Source organism: Coptis chinensis, unplaced genomic scaffold (genome assembly GCF_015680905.1).
Source record: "Coptis chinensis isolate HL-2020 unplaced genomic scaffold, ASM1568090v1 utg653_pilon_pilon, whole genome shotgun sequence".
NCBI lineage: Eukaryota > Viridiplantae > Streptophyta > Magnoliopsida > Ranunculales > Ranunculaceae > Coptis > Coptis chinensis.
Genome location: NW_028238177.1, coordinates 4,949 through 24,871, shown reverse-complemented (window position 1 = coordinate 24,871; position 19,923 = coordinate 4,949). Strand labels below are relative to the sequence as shown.

The 19,923-nt window shown below is 39.1% G+C and overlaps 1 protein-coding gene and 1 pseudogene across 2 annotated transcripts; both read left to right on the top strand.

The window, feature by feature from the left end:
* Positions 1-4,791: 4,791 nt before the first annotated feature.
* LOC147472871 (endoglucanase 9-like) lies at positions 4,792-15,657 on the top strand (annotated as a pseudogene). The gene is made up of 7 exons (XR_015210652.1): positions 4,792-4,927; positions 6,165-6,395; positions 6,694-7,414; positions 7,593-7,729; positions 7,812-7,892; positions 14,736-14,839; positions 14,922-15,657. The product of XR_015210652.1 is annotated as an endoglucanase 9-like (transcript).
* Positions 15,658-15,764: 107 nt separating this feature from the next.
* On the top strand, positions 15,765-19,660 carry LOC147472870 (P-loop containing nucleoside triphosphate hydrolases superfamily protein). Its single transcript, XM_086588101.1, has 11 exons — positions 15,765-15,993; positions 16,194-16,295; positions 16,407-16,627; positions 16,702-16,764; positions 16,882-16,959; positions 17,050-17,270; positions 17,773-17,845; positions 17,972-18,256; positions 18,630-18,773; positions 19,099-19,149; positions 19,377-19,660. The coding sequence occupies exons 3-11, from the start codon at positions 16,469-16,471 to the stop codon at positions 19,446-19,448; spliced, it is 1,146 nt and encodes a 381-aa protein (XP_086444227.1). The 5' UTR covers positions 15,765-15,993; positions 16,194-16,295; positions 16,407-16,468; the 3' UTR covers positions 19,449-19,660.
* Positions 19,661-19,923: the final 263 nt, after the last annotated feature.

Below are 19,923 nucleotides of genomic sequence, written 5' to 3'. Positions count from 1 at the left end.
GTGTGAAATCCAACTGCCAAAATAACAACGCATATCACCCTGAAATGTACCAGCAAGTTTTTTTTGGTAAAGATGTACTCACAGACTGCAACACTATAATATTCAATTAAGACAATGTATATGTACATGTTTATCTAAGATTAAATTACATTGATCATTGATCATATTAAATAGCACAATTTCAACATCTTATTACCACGACCATGCTGCATAAATCTTCAAAGCTAACAACAAACGATATACATACTACTACATTTTATTTACTTCATATTTTTACCCTAAGTTAGTAATTAAGTTGTGCTCAAATGAAAAAGATATTACGAGAAGGTTGGCTTAATTAGGAGTACATTTCCTAACTAACCGGATTCAATCAATAAATTTCGTTGCTGAGACTTGAACTCGGTTCTATCGGGTGAGAGCCGATTATCCTAATGAACTAGACAAATTGATTATGTTTTTTTACTTCTTCACATAAAAATTGTTCATGACTTATCTCATTCCTATAAATCCTTTTACTTAATTAAATACACACATTTTAACATTTTCCATTATATAATAATTTATTTAATTTTCTTTTGAGTCTATCTGTTTTTCCTTCGCTTGACTTTTAACTTACATTACATGTTCATGTTATATCAAAATAGTACTGGCAACATATGGTTACAGCTTACAATTGCAAAGTGTGAAAACGATTGTCGAAATAGCATAACAAGTTATAGTTGCAAAGAATATATATTGCAAATCAATTGTCAAAAGTCCATACTGCAATACATGCTTTCTCTAAAATAGACATATCCACGTCCGTTAATGGACATGTTCGTGGGCAGCTTATATAGTGTCTTGCACAGCTGATACAGTGTCGTAAAAAACACTGTTTATACAGACGACACCATATAAGCTGTGCAAGACACTATATATATAAGTTGCCCATGAATATGGTCGTTTTAGATAAAGCCTCCCATACTATATTGTTAAAATATTGCAAAAAGTTACAATTATTGCAAACAAATATTTCATTATTTGATAAGATAGGGTACTCGGTATATTTTTGCATAAACTACAGCAACTGATAAATTTGATTATTTAAAAAACTGTCGTGCTATTGTTAATCCTATTATTCCAACTCCAACAATCACTACATCAAACTCCAACGCCAACGATGGCAATGGCGATGAATTGAAGTTGAAACAATTGGGCTTAAAGTATAGTTATTTTCTCTAGTACTTGATTTGGTTGTGATATTGTGCAAGATATGAATTTGTTGACGTTACTATATATATTATTTATTTTTATTTTTATGTTTTTTTTTGTCGGATTTGTTAGACATGAAATTATTTATTTTTACTATGCCACCCACCCATGAGGTGCGTTTTGGTTGTTGCGAGAAGCATTTCTTGTGAACACACTTTGTAGTGGATAATCTAAAGTTTAAATGACGACAAAGTTTTTTCACTCAGAAGTGCAAGACCATGACAAATTGTGCTTGTGGAATCAAGTACTATTTTCATTCGATATATGGCTAGATAAAAGATAATTCAAGTGAAATTGTGTAATGCTATATTGGACCCTACAGAGAACTTTGCTTAATGTCCCTCTCATACATAATTTTGCGCTATGATTATCTAAGAGCTTCAAAGAGATACATTTTAGTTCGTATGATTAAATTAAATATGTATACTTGTCGTTTAAAAGTATCTTAGCAAGAGAGATGCAGGTAAAGCATCATCTTACTTTTTGATCTCGAAGAGGAAGTTAATGCCTTGATAGAAAAAAAGATCTCTTAGTTATAAATGACGCAAAACACTTGTCTGAAATCTGAATATACAAAATGGCTAGTGATGTCCACGGCCTTGCACCAGTTACTCCGTTTTAACACTGTGCATTGGAATGAGTTCGTCATTGACAAAGAGTGCCAAGATTCTTTAGGTCTTCATCCTTGGCATACCAATTAGGTATCAACCTTGATGCATTGGAATGAGTTCTAAACTGCTTCTTGTACAACTTTAATAGCTTGGTGATTCATGCCTAGACAGGAACAGAACAGAACAGGAACAGAAGCGCCTCTGCAGATCAAGGAGGTTGGGAGTAGTAAGATAAATAAGGAAGAAATCCACATATTAAGGAAGCTTAGCATGTACCCTTTACGGTGCAAGGCTTATGTTCTTGCTGACAAGCAACAAACATACAAACAACCAAAAATGCATCTCGATTTCTTCCCCTCGTAGACTTATGGTCTACTACTTTCTTATATATCTCATTCGCCTGATTCTGCACAAAGCCAATAACAATAATAGATGTAAATAGACACAACATTATCATTCAATAAAAAATTAAACAACTACATGAACTAGGGTTTAGGGTTTACAGTTGCAAACAAATATTTCATTATTCGATAAGATAGGGTACTCGGTATATTTTTGTATAATGGTTTCTGTGATTGTTTTCGACGACAATCATCAGTACAATGTCGTTTTTCATTAACAGATTTTCGTTTACTATGTATGAATTTGATGTCAATATTTTAGTATTGCAACGTAATAGTGCAAAACCGTAATGTACCATAATAATGTTAAGAGATCGATATTTTTAGATACAGCCATAGTTCGGAATTTTTGAAATTCCGACAAATCTAAAAACCGAAATTCATTAAATTTCAACCCCTATCACATTCGGAAATTCAGATAATTCAGAATTTTGAATATTTCGACATTATATTTGGAATTCTGATTTTTTGACATGTTCGTGGGCAGCTTATATAGTGTCTTGCACAGCTGATACAGTGTCGTAAAAAACACTGCTTTGTACAGACGACACCATATAAGCTGTGCAAGACACTATATATATAATATAAACTGCCCATGAATATGGTCGTTTTAGAGAAAGCCTGCCATACTATATTGTTGAAATATTGCAAAAAGTTACAATTATTGCAAACAAATATTTCATTATTTGATAAGATAGGGTACTCGGTATATTTTTGCATCAACTACAGCAACTGATAAATTTGATTATTTAAAAAATTGTCGTGCTATTGTTAATCCTATTATTCCAGCTCCAACAATCACTACATCAAACTCCATCGCCAACAATGACGATGAATTGAAGCTGAAAGTCTGAAACAATTGGGCTTAAAGTATAGTTATTTTCTCTAGTACTTGATTTGGTTGTGATATTGTGCAAGACATGAATTTGTTGACGTTACTATATATATATATATATATATATATATAGGGGTGTGCATGGGTACCCAATTACCCGAACCGGAACCATTTATAGCGGGTCTGGGTCCTAAAATGTTATATCCATTTAAAGTGGGTCTTCAAGAACCGACCCAATAAAGAACCGAACCCGTTAGAACCGAATAGTAAAAAACTGATGGGTACCCGACCCGAAACCGGAACCGATTAGTTTGATTTTGATATATAAAATTTAGTATTATATTACACTAAATAAAAATAAACCCAAACATTATTATTATATATAGTATTATATATAGTCTATATTTGTTAGGTGTAAAATTATACTAAATATATATAACATTTAGCATAATAGTGAATGTGTGTTATTAAATGCATATTTTATAATATTACATTAAATATGTGTATTATAAATATTAATAATAATATTTACGTGTCTACGTCTATACATATAGTCGTATACTATGAATTAACTTATGCACTGTCTATATTAACTAATACATGAACGTGTACGTGCTTGATATATTACATGTATATATATTAGATAACGAATACGTGCAATGCTAACTAACAATTGTTGTATATGTGGTATTTATTCTATATATGACGCATTACGTATAGTATAATATACATATGTTCGATTTAAAATATATACATACATATAATGTATGAGAATGTATTTAAAATTTTTATATAACTTTCAAATATTATTATTGAATTTAGGACCATTACTTCTTATGAGAGGACAAAAATATCGATGACAAGTGTTATAGTCCCCGTAAACCAACTTTTATATCGGTTATATAACTAAAAATAATAATTTTAGCAATAAAAATGTATAACCCGATAAGGAACCGGAACCGGAATTGGAACCGACTTATTTAATGGGTATGGGTCCGAGTTTTCAAAATATAGAAAAAAACCCGAAAGAACCGAACCCGATAGGAACCGCTAAAAATAGACCTAGAACCTAAACCGTAAGAACCGACCTATGAACACTCTTAATATATATATATATATATATATATATATATATATATATATATATATATATATATATATATATTTATTTATTTATTTATTTATTTATTTTTATGTTTTTATTGTCGGATTTATTAGACATGAAATTATTTATTTTTACTATGCCACCCACCCATGAGGTGCGTTTTGGTTGTTGCGAGAAGCATTTTTTGTGAACACACTTTGTAGTGGATAATCTAAAGTTTAAATGACAACAAAGTTTTTTCACTCAGAAGTGCCAGACCATGACAAATTGCGCTTGTGGAATCAAGTACTATTTTCATTCGATATATGGCTAGATAAAAGATAATTCAAGTGAAATTGTGTAATGCTATATTGGACTCTACAGAGAACTCTGCTCAATGTCCCTCTCATACATAATTTTGCGCTATGATTATCTAAGAGCTCCAAAGAGATAAATTTTGGTTCGTATGATTAAATTAAATATGTATACTTGTCGTTTAAAAGTTATCTTAGCAAGAGAGATGTAGGTAAAGCACCGTCTTACTTTTTGATCTCGAAAAGGAAGTTAATGCCTTGGGAGAAAATAGAAAAAAATATCTTTTTGTTATAAATGACGCAAAACACTTGTCTGAAATCTGAATATACAAAATGGCTAGCGCTGTCCACGGCCTTGCACCAGTTACTCCGTTTTAACACTGTGCATTGGAATGAGTTCATCATTGACAAAGAGTGCCAAGATTCTTTAGGTCTTCATCCTTGGCATACCAATTAGGTATCAGCCTTGATGCATTGGAATGAGTTATGGACTGCTTCTTGTGCAGCTTTAATAGCTTGGTGATTCATGCCTAGACAGGAACAAAAGCGCCTCTGCAGATCAAGTAGGTTGGGATTAGTAATATAAATAAGGAAGAAATCCACATATTAAGGAAGCTTAGCTTGTACCCTTTATGGTGTAAGGCTTATGTTCTTGCTGACAAGCAACGAACATACAAACAGCCAAAAATGCATCTCGATTTCTTCCCCTCGTAGACTTATGGTCTACTATTTTCTTATATATCTCATTTGCCTGATCCTGCACAAAGCCAATAACAACAATAAATGTAAATAAACACAACATTATCATTCAACAAAAAATTGAACAACTACATGAACTAGGGTTTAGGGTTTACAATTGCAAACAAATATTTCATTATTCGATAAGATAGGGTACTCAGTATATTTTTGTATAATGGTTTCTGTGATTGTTTTCGACGACAATCATCAGTACAATGTCGTTTTTCATTAACAGATTGTCGTTTACTATGTATGTATTTGATGTCAATATTTTAGTATCGCAAAGGAATAGTGCAAAACTGTAATGTACCATAATGTTAAGAGATCGATATTTTTAGATACAGCAGATACCATAATTAAAGGCAAAGTTGTGGCCAATAGCTTTTGTTTGTATTTGGGCAAGGATGGGCCTACCCTTAAGTGGGCAGGACGCTAGCAGTAACCCTCGAGACTGAGACAGGGCCGAAGATGATATTCTCGGGCGGAATCTGTGTTGGCAAACAACTTCCACTCAACTAAAGTTGGTGCAGTTTTAGTAATAAATAGCATAAAAACAAAGAAGAAAATGAAAAGGATTCAAAACAAAAGAGAGCGAGAGAGAGAGGGTTACTGCTTTTCTGGTATTTAACAATTTATTTCTTTTTAAAAGAAATGAACAATTCTCACTTCCCTATACTAAAATTTATTTTTTTAAAAAAAAAAAAATAAAAGAAAAAGTTCAAATTATGGACAGTTGTATTCAACCAGGAAAATTCTGGGTCCGTCGGTGGGTTTGTCATAATTCATAATAGGTGGAATCTTCTTTGTTATACTAAAAGAAACGTTTGTCAGTTTTTAGTAACCAGAGTTTTTTAAGAATGCCTCGTGAAACAACCAAAGATCGCATTCATCTCAAACTCAATAAGAAACCTCTTATCAATACTTGAGGAGTTGAGGAGGTGGTTCTCCTCCACCCTGGGTGGAGGAGCAACTCTGGGTGGAGGAGGAACGAGGTGGCTTTCAGCAGGTTCATAGCTGCCTTCGTAGTAGCAGCAGTTATAATCATCTCAGGAGTCATAATAATTGACAAGGTGCCTTCTCGCCATAACCACTCTCACCCTCCCCCGGACAACTACACTCTCGCTCTCCACAAGGCGCTCATGTTCTTCAATGCCCAGAAATGTAACTACTCAGATCTTCCATATCACTAGTTACTTCTTGTTTAGCTCGATTCTTACTTGCTGCACCATTCTCCTGAGCTCTCAGATAGATTAACACATCCATACTGCTTACGTTACTTCATTTTCAGTGTCACTTACTACTATGCATAATCCCATTTTGCTTTCACTCTCTCACTCTTTACACTCCACTGCAATTATGGATTATAATTTCTTTCCATTCGCTGTCATGGTTACTTGCTATTTCTTACCCCTGCATACTTTAGCACTAATGGATGGGTACTTTTGTTTCCTCTTTGCAGCTGGCCCTCTCCCTAAGCATAATAACGTCTCCTGGAGGGGTAACTCCGGTATGAAAGATGGCATATCTGATCCAGCTGTCCGTCAGAATCTGGTGGGTGGCTTCTACGATGCAGGCGACGCTATTAAATTCAATTTCCCTGCTTCTTTTGCCATGACCATGCTCAGTTGGAGTGTCATAGAGTACAGCGCCAAATACGAAGCTGCCGGTGAGCTCAACCACATCAAAGAAACTATCAAGTGGGGGACCGGTTACCTTCTTAAGATCTTCAACTCGTCTGCGGACAAAATTGACAGGATCTATGCCCAAGTTGGCGTTGGTGACACTTCTGGAGAGGCAACCACTCCGAATGACCATTATTGCTGGGTGCGACCTGAAGACATTGACTACCAGCGCCCTGTTTATGAATGCCACAGTTGTCCTGATCTCGCTGCTGAAATGGCAGCTGCTTTGGCCGCTGCATCTATAGTGTCCAGGGACAGTGAATATTCTCCGAAACTCGTACAGGGATCTGAATTATTGTTTGCATATGCATGGGATGCGTGTCACCTCAAGACATGCAACCGATCATCAGACCCTTCAAGTGGGGTCTGGGATGAGATACTGTGGGTGTCCTCCTGGTTGTTTTTTGCAACCGGAGACCCAAGTATCTGACCCACGCTACAAATTATAACGCTGCCCTGCGTGCCGGTCTCACCTTGGGACTGCAATCCCACAGGTAAGTATGAGCACATCATTATCTCAGAACTTCTGTGCAATATGAGGAGAATATCCTCGGCTGTATGACCCGGGCTGAGGAAAAGTCTCAACCGGGTCAGCAGAACCTGCACGAATGGGAACTTTTTGTCCCACCTCGGCCCAATATTGCCCCCCCCCGGGGACAAAAAGTTCCCTTCGCAGGGTTCTGCTGACCCGGTTGAGACTTTTCCTCAGCCCGGGTCATCCAGCCGAGGATATTCTCCTCATATTGCACAGAAGTTCTGAGATAATGATGTGCTCATACTTACCTGTTTTCACAAGCTTCAATAGAACTAAAGGTTTGTCAATATCTGTTTTATTTTCCCATATTGTTGGTATTGTCTAATGTCTTACCTCATGTTTACTGTTAAATTGTCGCAGGTGGTTTAATACAACTAAACCATGGAAGGCCGCAGCCCCTTCAATATGTTGTCAATGCTGCCTTTCTAGCTACACTATACAGTAGTAACTTTGGACCAAATAACAGAGCCTCTACTGCGGGCGATAGCAGCAACAAAGTTTATTTCTTCATTGTCCCCCCTTTTTCAAATCTCACTTTCCATTCTGTTCGCTTATTGTGGTCTTGAGAACCAAGCAAAGTGGTTTATGGTTCTATATCCTTTCCCCTTGGGATCTTTTATTGTCAAACCTCACATAGCGCTCTGCTCACCTGTCTTTGTCTTGAGTAGGTTACTCCCAGTAGGGTCCTGTAAGGTTTGGCAAGAGGCAGGGGTAGTGGGGTTGGTCTAGGGACCTAGGTCGGTAGTCATGAAGAAGAAGGAAATAACCTTGGGGGAAGCCTCCTCAGGAAACAACAGAAACCAAAATAGAGATCAAAATAAAATAGACAAACTCCAAAAGGAGATGCACCAGCTTTTCTTCTCAAGAAAGAAAGCTGTAGTGGAGATAGATTGCCTCAATATAGAGGAACCGGTGAATGATGCTTTGACTATAGTAGGGAGGATGTATGGGAGTCAAGGAATTGACTTGGAGGGGCTGGGGGAAGATCTGCATCGGACCTGGCAAACAAAAGGGCACATCAACTTGGAACTCATGGATCGGGAACATGTGAAAGTAGTGTTTGAGGATGATCTGGAGCGGAAGCATGTGATAGAAAATGGGCCTTGGGTGCTGTATGGATATATATTCTCAGTAAAGGAATGGAACAGGAACTATAATCTTGCAGAATATGACTTTGAGTTTGTTAAATTCTGGGTCCAGATTTGGGATCTCCCAAGAGAAAGGATAAATAAAGTCAATGTGTGGAGAATAGGGGCAGAGCTCGGCAAGGTCATGGAGGTGGATCTATCATGTCCCCCTGAGTTCAATAGACCGATAGTCAGAGTAAGAGTGGAACTAGATATCAGAGAAAGGCTCTCAAAAGATCAAAATGTAAAATTGGAAACTGGAGAAACGATAACAGTCAGGCTAAAGTATGAGAAACTGGAAGTGTTCTGTTTCTTCTGTGGAGTGATTGGCCATGACCAATACACATGCAGAATACGAGCACAACACCGATATGAACTTCTCAAATGTGGTGGCTCACAGAAAGATATCAAACCTTTTTTCACAAGCCAACTGAGGGCTAATCAGTTCTACAATGGAATAGCGTACACAGGCAAGCATATGGTCACCATATCAGGAACACCAGCAAAACTGCGGATGGATGAAAAGCCGGCAAGCGGAGGAGATACGACGGAGTATGGTGGCCGGAAAAACAACGGGCAAGTCAGACAAGACAAGAGGGAAAAGGAATTGTCCGCATGTGAAAGGCGTAACAAGACAAGGAAACAAGGACGGAGGATGCAAAGATACCCGGTCTCCGTGTACGAGACAACGCTAGTTTAACGGTCATAAACTTAATGGGCCAAGGGCGTAAAAACAAAGAAAGGGAAGGGGTAACAACTCGACCGATTCGGATGTTTGGGCTCGAAGCCCAAAGGGGATTGGAGAAAGGGCCGAGGGGAAAAGAGCTTAGATAAAGCCCAAGGTGGACGAGATGGGCTGGATGAGCAAGGGGCCCAAACCCAGCAAAATGAGGACAGCTGGAGCATAGCTGTGGAAACTGAATCAGATCAAGGAGATAAGAAGACAGAGAATCTAGAGCTGCGCGAGGGAGAGATCTCTAGCCACAGGGCTACCGCAGTGGTGGTGGAAATCGAGGAGGCGCGACAAGATGGTTTGGTCTCCCAACCAAAAACTGATATTTCCCAGGCTTCCCACCAGCCTCATGAAAGGATTGCCCCTGTACCAGCGCTGGGTAGCACATCAACAGGTGGAGAACACATTTTTTTATTTGATAGTAGGACAACGCGTGGTAGGGGAGTTAAGGTCATGGTCTCGAAAAGGAAAAAAGGTAGGGGAAGTAGAGAGGCCTGCAGAAAAAAGACTATACAAAGGGATCAAGAAGAACAAGGGCTAATAAAGGCTGGATCAAAAAGGAAATCAGTTGAGTGGAGAGAAAGGGAGGAAATGGCACACAATGGCGATGGGTATTGGACCAGAAAGAGTCTAAGGGTGATGGCTGGCCGATCAAAGAAGGCAAAACTTTATGCAGATGAAATGAGGAGACGTGGGTTAGGCCAAGAACTGATCCCTGAAGATGCTCAAATCATTCCTATTTCTAGTGATTCAACTGGATCTCAGAGACAATCAGACTCTATGGGTCAGGCTACCTCCACTGAGCCATCTTTCTCTACCTCGGAGTCTATAGAAGACGATCAGACTGAGACAGAGGAAGATGAAGAGTCAGATTTCTCTGAAATCATAGATAACATGGATGAAAACTATACTCTGAAGATGAATGAAGAACGGAAAAAGGCAAGTCAGAAGAATATGGAGAGAGGAATCACTATATATGGGGCTCAGGTGATGAGTGGCTATGAAACAGATATAGTAGGATATGTGGATCAACCTTCACCCCTAGCGGTGGATGATGATCTAGCTGCAGCTTCAAGGGATACGAGGGCAAGAAGAACAAGACAAAATTATTTGGGAAATACAAGATTGCGAAAGGGGGAAGGATCGAGCCATGGGGCACGTAAAGGGAAGGGCATGGGACGAGAAGGAAGGTAAGTGGAAGGTCAAGCAAAGGAGGTCTCCAGACACTACTCCTCCGGGGTTCGCGCTGGTCAGTTCCCTTCACACCACCACCACAATGAGTATTTACGAATTGCCGGTATTGGTACCACCACGGCAATTCAACATCTAAAGGACCTCGTGGGGAGTCATAGTCCGTGATGTGATATGCCTCTGGGAGACAAAAGCAAGTAGTGAAAGGATGGAGTATGTTAGTAAGCGATTAAGTATGGTAGTTGTTTCAGTGTGATGGCTAAAGGGTCGAGTGGGGGCTTGTCGCTGATGTGGAAAGAAGGAGTGGAGCCGAGATTTTGGGAGCGCATACGTAATCACATAACAGTAAAATTTTGAATTTCCAAATTAATGTACCTTGGTTCTTTACTTTTGTTTATGGTCATCCCGTCATGAAATGAGGCATAAAGTTTGGAATGAGTTAAGGATATAGCTACTCTTATTCCGGCCCCTGGTGTCTCTTTGGAGACTTCAATGCTATATCTTCCTTAGATGAAAAGATTGGTGGTAGGAGTGTCATGAATAAGAGTATGCTAGAGTTTAACAATGTGATAAATGAATTAGGTTTGATTGATTTGGGGTATAAAGGACCTAAATTCACATGGAGTAACCACAGAAAGATTAAAGATCATATTCTGGAAAGGTTAGATAGAGCCTTGGCTACTGCCAACTGGCTGTGTTTGTTCCCTAACATGCAAGTGACCACTTCGCCACTGCTTCTTCTGACCACTTGGCTATGTTGATAACTCTTAATAAGGAAAAGAACAAGGTTAAGAAGGCCAAACCTTTCAGGTTTTATAACATGTGGCTTAGGGATGACACTTGCAGGCCTGTGATTGATGATGCTTGGAACGTGGTGAGGCATGATATGCCTGATGTGAATGTTTTAAATAAAATAAAGTCTACCCAACAAAGTCTCAATCACTGGAACAAGCATGTTTTTGGCAATATCTTTACTAACATCACTAAGATTCAGCGAGAGCTTAATGAGGTCCTCTCTAAGACCTTCTCCATCACAAACTATGAGAGAGCAAAAAACCTGAATCCCAACCGCTTGATTGGTTGGTTAAAGAAGAAGAGTTCTGGAAACAGAAATCTACTAATCAATCGGATCAAAGAAGTGGGGAGGAATACTAGATTCTTCCACCTTTCACCATTTATAGAAGAAGGAAGAATAGAATTGAGAAGCTCAAAAATGATGATGGGAGTGGAGTATAGAGAAGAGGAAGTAGGAGTCAACATCAATGACTACTTCTCTCATATCTTTGCTTCCACCATCCCCCAAAAAAGACCATATTCTTGATTTGTTCAAATTCCCTTTGTATTACGGAAAGGGAAAATGAGATTCTCCGGGCTTTTCCCTACTAGTGATGTGATATGGAAAGTGATTAAAAAGATGGGGAGTCTAAAAGCCCCTGGCCCAGATGGGTTCCAAGGGGTGTTTTATCAGAAGTGCTGGGACATTGTTGGACCCAGTATGGTGTCCTTTGTGCAAAATTTCTTCATTACTGGGAATCTTAATCCTAGTTTTAATGAAACCTTTATAGCCCTTATACCAAAGATCACCAATCCTGATCATGTTTCCAAGTTCAGGCCTATAAGCCTTTGTAACTTCTGTTACAAGATTATTTCTAAGATCCTGGCTAATAGGTTAAAATGTCACCTTAATAAGATTGTGTCCCCTTTTCAAGGGGCCTTTATCAAGGGCAGGAGTATTGGGGATAATACTGGGTTGGCTTGTGAGCTTTTTCACAACATGAAGCATATGAAATCTAAGGGAGAGGGTTGGGTGGCCCTCAAGATGGACATGGCTAAGGCCTATGACAGTGGAATGGTCCTTCTTGGGCAAATCTTTGAGAAGCTAGGCTTCAATGATAAGTGGAGAGGAATGATCCAAAGAATGTTTGACCTCTGTCACCTTTCAAGTCTTACTTAATGGGTCTCCTCTGGAGAAGTTTAAACCTGAAAGAGGGTTAAGGCAAGGGGATCCATTATCCCCGTATCTCTTTATTTTAGTCTCTGAGGCTCTATCTAGGCTCATAGCTAAAAAAGAGCAAGAGGGGTTGATACATGGTATCAAAATAAAAAAGAGGTCCCCCCATCACTCATCTGTTATATGCAGATGACTTGATTCTGTTTACTAAAGCCAACTCCATCGATGGGGGCACCCTCGCATGATCCTCAAGATTACCGGGAGGCATCCGGACGAAAATTAATTTTGACAAGTCTAGTATGTTTTTCAAGAGGAATGTGAGAATCGTAAATAAGTCGAGGCTTAAAAGGTTCCGAAAATGAGGCAGTTGCACCCGCAGAGAAATACACAGGGATTCCAAATATGTATCCCAAAGGAAATCAGAAGATTTTGATTTCTTAGTTGATAATGTCCACAAAAAGATCAAGGGCTGGAAAGCCAAAGTGTTGTCTCAGGCTGGGAGAGCTACTCTTATAAGCTCTGTGGCCCAAGCAACACCTATATATGCTATGTCTACATACATGTTGCCTGCTTCGACTTGTGATAAAATAGACAAGGCCTGTAGGGATTTCTTTTGGAATGGGACAGAAACAGCAAAAAGTGTCCACACCATTGGGTGGGAACACATGTGTAAGCCCAAAAAATATGGAGGGCTGGGTTTCAGAAAAACAAGGGAGATGAATGTGGCCATGTTGGCCAAGTTGCCTTGGAAGGCTGCCACTGATGTGGAGTCCATGTGGACCAAAACTCTATATAGTATATACAGCAAAAATTGGATAGGGGATATTGAAAAGCCACCTGATTATGCCTCTTTCTTCTGGAAAGGTATACACAGGGTGTATAATACTATCGATGAAGCGGGTCCTTTGGAACATTCATGATGGGAAATCCACTTCATTATGAAGGATCCTTGGTTGATGTGCAATGGGAAACCAAGGACCCTCGAGAGAGCTAGGGGTGAATAACCCCGAGCTTGAGAATATGAAAGTGGTTGACCTTTTCAAAATGATGGACCGGCCGGGACCAGAGGTGCTAGCTCTACACTTTGAGCCATTTATAAGACAAAAGATTCGTGAAGTGGTAGTAAGGCCTTTGGGGGCTAGCAAGGATAGGCGATTTGGTGTGAGGATAGTCCGGAGCTTAACCGTGAAATCTGCTTACTCCATGCCGCACACGCCAAGTGGGAGGACCGGACTTCCAAATATAGCTCGAAGACCATTGCACACATCCGAAGGCTAGACTCCCACCAACACTATTTTATTCCTATGGAAGTCGATATGCTTGGTCTCCCCTGGGGGACAACCGATCCAAAAGAAGGTCCAAGGGGACCTATCATGCCCCTTCGCTATAAGACCATGGAAAACCCATTACATACACTTGTTCTTTGAGTGTGATTGGGTGAGAGCCCTTTGGTTTTGCATCCGCTTGGGGGCTTAGGGTGATTGGACCTCGAAGGGGGTACCATACAAAAATGGGTGGAAACTTTTCTCGACTGACCCAGTACTAAGGAGGACATAGCCTATCTTTGGGGTCTTTGGCTTGCCGCATGCTTAATAACATCCGGAGGATTAGAAATGAGATCGATTTGAAACGTATGTGCTAATAGGGATAGGGTGCTTTCGTGAGGAGCTCTGTGGAGGCCATGAAATGCCGGGCAAGCTTTCAAGGAGGAGGGAGTTTCTTCCCGACTTTAATATAGATATGCTTTTGAATGATTATCCCAATCGACTTTTGCCGACATCCCTAATGACCGCGGTAATTATTAGGTTTGACGCCGCTTTTACCAAAGAAACAGATGGGCAGCGAAATCGCATCGCAAATGATGATGAAGGCAGAATTGGGGAGAGCAGAACAAGGAGGTGTAAGGCAAGGTCGGCAAGAAGCGCAGAGATGTTGGCGTGGCGGCGGCACCGTGATGACAAAAAACAAATGGGCCGAAGGAAGTCATTTTCCAAGGAGATTGTGCTGAGGTGATTAAAGCAATCACAAGTCCAAGTTGCTTCTGGGCTTTGGAGAGCTTGAGAGACTCGATACACAATCTTGTATCTTCCTTACAGTTTCATAGGTTTAGTTGGATAAGTAGGATTTATAATGGGGAGGCTCATGACTTAGCTGGATGGGCTATCCAAGAGTTAAGTTTGAGCCATCTTCCGAAGTGTATGCTTGAACAAAACATACAACCTATGGTGTTTTAAGTTAATAGCTATGAGATGGGTAAGTTAATATCGAAAAAAAAAAAAAAGCTACACTATACAGTGATTATCTTGAAGCTGCAGATACACCAGGATGGTATTGTGGACCCAATTTTTACTCAATAGAAGTGCTATGGGAATTTGCCAAGACCCAGGTGTGTAACCCCTCCCCCCCCTCATTTCAAACCCACTTTATCAGGTGATCTCTGATGAGCTATGTTATTTGGATTTTGGCAGATCAATTATATCCTTGGTGAGAATCCTCGAAAAATGAGCTATGTTGTAGGTTTCGGTAATCTTTATCCAAAGCACGTTCATCATAGAGGAGCATCGATACCAAATAACAGGGTTAAATATAATTGTAAAGGAGAATGGAAGTGGAGAGATAGTCCGAAGCCTAATCCCAACATAGTTGTTGGAGCCATGGTTGCAGGCCCGGACAAGAATGATGAATTTCGTGATGTACGTACTAACTACAACTACACCGAGCCTACACTTGCAGGCAATGCAGGTCTGGTAGCTTCACTTGTGGCTTTGTCGGGCGTCCGAACTGGGATTGATATAAATTCGATGTTCTCTGCTGTGCCTCCCATGTTTCCGACATCCCCACCACCACCTGCTCCCTGGACACCTTGATGTAGTGGAAGTACCAAGCTACTTTCTTATGATGATCATTTGTGCATTCTTGGTGATTAGATGGATGCGCGGCTATCAAATACCTGCCATGATTTTGAGCATTTGATGCATTTGTTCCCATTATGTTAATGTTATATCAGTCTTTCTCATGATGTATGTAAAAATAACAGGTTTTTCTGATTACCCGAGTACACTGTTTGTACTTTTCTTAGTTGTGTTTACTTTGCCTGAAGACCTGAACAGATTTCATTGTAACAATAAATTTTACGGAAGTGCTCTCTTAGTTGTGATTATTTTACTCAGACAAGGAGCAATAATTGCCACCACTTTTATAGTTTGTTATGCCTTTACTTTGTTTATTTCTGGTTACGTGAGTGGTGGTATGCATTTGTCATCCTTCATCTTTTGCTAATATGCAGTTCCTTAGCTTCTCTCGTTTCCTTTCCAAATTCGTTTGATAATTGCATGTTGAAATTTTAATATTTTTTCAAGTTTTAAAAATGTGTTAGCCTGCTGGATGCATAACGAATATTTGGTATCTATTGAAGTCTTCTGTCGAATGTTGTTTCGCCTAGACTACATCAGATTGTTTTTGGTTTTCATTTTATAATTTGACCATGTTGGAGTTCAAAGTGCCACAAAGTATGCTCCTAAACTTCAAGAGCTCTACCAAGTAATCCTGGAACTCCGGCTAATTATACTGTTTTGAGTTTTTGACTCGGTCGTTTAGAAATGTATACGCTACTACTGTGCTTGATGAACAAATCATCAATTACTGCATTATTCTCCACTTCTGCTATTTGAAATCTTTGCCGCAGTTCATAAAGGATCTGCAAGATGAGACTGATTCTTAAGCCTGGCAAAATCTTGCAGATAAATTAGAGATGGTCAGATAAGGACGAATTAGGCCATGAGTGCACGAGTCTTTTACAATCAATGGTGTATTATCCGTCAACATAAACTCTTGTATTTCAGGTGAGACTCCAAAACAGAAACCGTTTTTGTCAAATACATTAGTTAGTTTGGGTCGGTTCGGTTTCGGTTTGTAATATATCTTATCGGTTCTGAATTTAATTTTGTGTCTAGTTTGTATTATTAGTTTGGATTGGATAAAGGCGAGGGAGAGGAGTAATTGTAGGACACGAACAATGTGTTTAAGTGTAATCCCACTTTGTTCTTCTACTTTTTTGACAACTACTACTCGTCCCAAGAGAATTCATTTTGGTTTCAATCGCCACACAATATTATCATCTTCAAACAACAATGGTTTTGTGGTTGTGGAGGACGATCTTCACGCACTCTTGGAGGTATATATATTTCCATACTCCATCATTTCATTATTCCTTTATTCAATTCACTCTCTATTCTCTCTCTTCCACAGATTCTGCCTCCAGATTTGCGCGACAATCTTCGCAATGAACCCAGAAGAGCTCAACTTCTAGAGGTTTTCTTTTTCTTCTACAATCAAACTTTAGAATATTCTCTCTATCATCCTAGCATATCTGAACCACATCCACCCATCATGATGCTTAGCCCTTTTTTTCTGCTTCTGCTTCTGTAGGTCATATTGGATTTGGGTCGTTATCCTGAAGCCCGTTTTCTTGGTGAATCTGGCGGCCAATATTTGCGAAGTACAGAGGCAAGTTCACCATTCTTCCATAATTAGATATTAAAGTTTTTTTTTTTTTTTTTTTTTTTTTTTTTTTTTAATTTCCATTGCTTTGAACAGGTATCGATGGAAGAGTTGGAAGACGCTCAGAGTGCTGTTGGAGAGTTTGGAGGAGACAATAGAGCTGGCATTGAGGGTACATTGCACAGGATCTCTGCAATTAGGAGTCGCAAAGGGTTGGTTGTTGGTTTGACTTGCAGAGTTGGCCGCGCAGTTAGTGGCCACATTGACATGGTTCATGATCTCCTTCATTACGGTGAAAGCATCCTGTTTCTTGGCAGGTGAACTTTCGTATATTTATATACCTCTAGACAGTTACTGTCCAACTATGAGGAAGTAGAACCTTGTGGTATATGTTCCTAGACTTACTTTGTCCACTGTTTTCTGTTGATTTTTGTTTAGTTGCACAAATTCCTACCTTATGCAATTCCAAAATGCTTTGGAAGCTTGCTCTTGTTCATTTGTTGTTTCAGAACTCCATCTCCTTGAGTTTTTCCACCATTCCTTATGGTTCTACCAAATTCATCTTTGACACACTGACAACGTACACTACACGCATTAGTGGTGCTAAAATTAAGAAACAAAGGTTTCATTTTTTCTGAAACAACTACTCTTACACCAAATACCTTCTAATTGCAACAATATTTTGCTTGTGCTTTTTAAAAGCTTTTTAACAATAAGTAGCAGTATGTTTAAATACCTGACAAGCATCAAGTACAAATATGTAACCAGAGCCTTTATTATTCAATTCGTATTACAGTAGTTATCTTTTGATCTTACCAGGCCAGGAGTTGGTAAGACTACTGTTATGCGTGAGATTGCACGTGTACTGGCTGATGAGCTCCACAAAAGAGTGGTGTGTAGTGTTATCTCAATCTCTATGTGCAACGGGCTCCATGGTGATTTCCCGTTAGCATGTTCTATTTACCTAACACAATATAAAACGTGGTGCCTTCACCAAATGATAGTATTGGTTTGATAGGTAATTGTTGACACTAGCAATGAAATTGGAGGAGATGGTGACATACCACATGAGGCAATTGGAGGTGCACGGAGAATGCAGGTTCCAGAACCATCCATGCAGCATAAAGTCATGATTGAGGCAGTAGAGAATCACATGCCCGAGGTGATCATAGTCGACGAGATTGGGACTGAAGCAGAGGCACTTGCTTGTCGTTCGATAGCCGAAAGAGGAGTGATGCTGATTGGCACTGCCCATGGAGAGCGGCTCGAGAACATAATAAAAAATCATACACTAGCTGATCTGGTATGCTCTTTATATCTTAACATGACGTCGTCTTCAATATTACAGCAAATTTTCTCCACTACTGTCACCAATGCCTTGCACTAATATTCAGTCTTTCTACTCTCATGGAAATGGTTTTTTTTTTTTTTTTTCAAATTAGAAAAAGATTTGCGATGTTCAAATTGAATTGAACTGTTTGATAAATGAGTTCAGTTAGAAATGTACTTGGGAGAAAGTCCAATGCAAGAGTTGGTCAGATCTTGGAAGGTTATTGCCAAGGCCCTGGATTCAATTTCCACTCGGATAATTACACCATTTTTCTTTTTAAACACCTGTATTGCTGAACCATTCTAAATGGTTTAATCAACTAATTCAGATTTTCGTGTATATCCAGATTGGGGGAGTTGAAACTGTTACTCTTGGAGATGATGAAGCTCGTGCAAGACGTAGTCAGAAAAGCATTCTGGAGAGGAAAGCTCCTCCTACATTCCCTTTTCTGATTGAGATGAGGGAAAGGAACTACTGGGTTACGCATCGAGTATGTAATACTCTTTGTAATTTTATCCCAAAAACTAGATTTATGTAAGTAAACAAAAGTAGCCCTCACAGTTTATGCCATATGTGGAAGTGGAAGTGTGGAACACATGCACATGGTCTGAAGCCACAATTTGATGGTAAACCTGTTCCAACAAAACCCTCCCAAATGGATATACAGACAGATTGATATATGTATTGTTACCCGTGGAAACTTTCCACAACATTCCTCTTACTTTCTACAGAAATTTCAAGTCTTAGATCAGGATTATCCTATTGTTAGGTTAATTACGTAACTACCTCAAATATTCTTCTCCTCTCTTTTGCAGACGGAAAGGAGTGTGGATATGTTGCTCCACGGAAAGAAGCCCTTAGTTGAGGTAATATAATGGCCATTGTCATTTTATAGGTGGAGATAGATCCATTTTCTCAGATTAAGGGTAAAAGCATAGCTGTATAGAGTATAGACTAGCTACAAGTTTGCCATAAAGGACGTGTATTAAGAATAGCTACATGTTTACCATCTTTGTATAATCCAATATGCACTGCATGTACAGGCACTTGAACTATGATATTTACACAGAAATTATAACTTTCTGTTTTGCAGGTTAGGAAGAGGGACGAGCAATTCAGGGTTGTAACTGAAAGATGGAAGCCGTATGATGGGGATGGAATTTGACTATTCTTCCTTTAATTGTCATTAGATCCATATTGATTACTATATCTTTTGAAAAACTGTTGTACGATATTGAATGTAAATATTAAATTAGAAGCTTGTTTTACCTTCATAATGTAGAAATTGGTAACGCTGTCCTGACCCACTGATACCAGTGACGGCCAGGCTGCCATAATTTTGTTTAAATGTCCGAAAAGGTGGCACGTATATTATTATGTTTTGGGCCTTCTAAGTCAGTTTATTTTTTTAATGGCCTAATATGAAGACCAACTTATGATGGCCTAAAAAAAAAAAGGTAGTTTGATCCGGCGTCATGAAATTGCATTGGGCAACACCTAAAACAAAAAGAAATATTAAAAGTTTGCTGTTTTGTGTTGGGCAACCCCCAATTATATCAAGATAACCTATTATATCAAGAATTCACTATGCCAGGACAGAAGGACGGGAAAAGGTATCCGCCATACAACATTATGAGGAA

Bases quoted from the DNA above. Each gene is read 5' to 3' on its own strand.
- LOC147472870 (XM_086588101.1), top strand. From the start codon at position 16,469: ATGTGTTTAAGTGTAATCCCACTTTGTTCTTCTACTTTTTTGACAACT. The intron at 16,628-16,701 runs GTATATATATTT...TCTCTTCCACAG, and splicing joins ATCTTCACGCACTCTTGGAG to ATTCTGCCTCCAGATTTGCG. The intron at 19,150-19,376 runs GTAATATAATGG...TCTGTTTTGCAG, and splicing joins GAAAGAAGCCCTTAGTTGAG to GTTAGGAAGAGGGACGAGCA.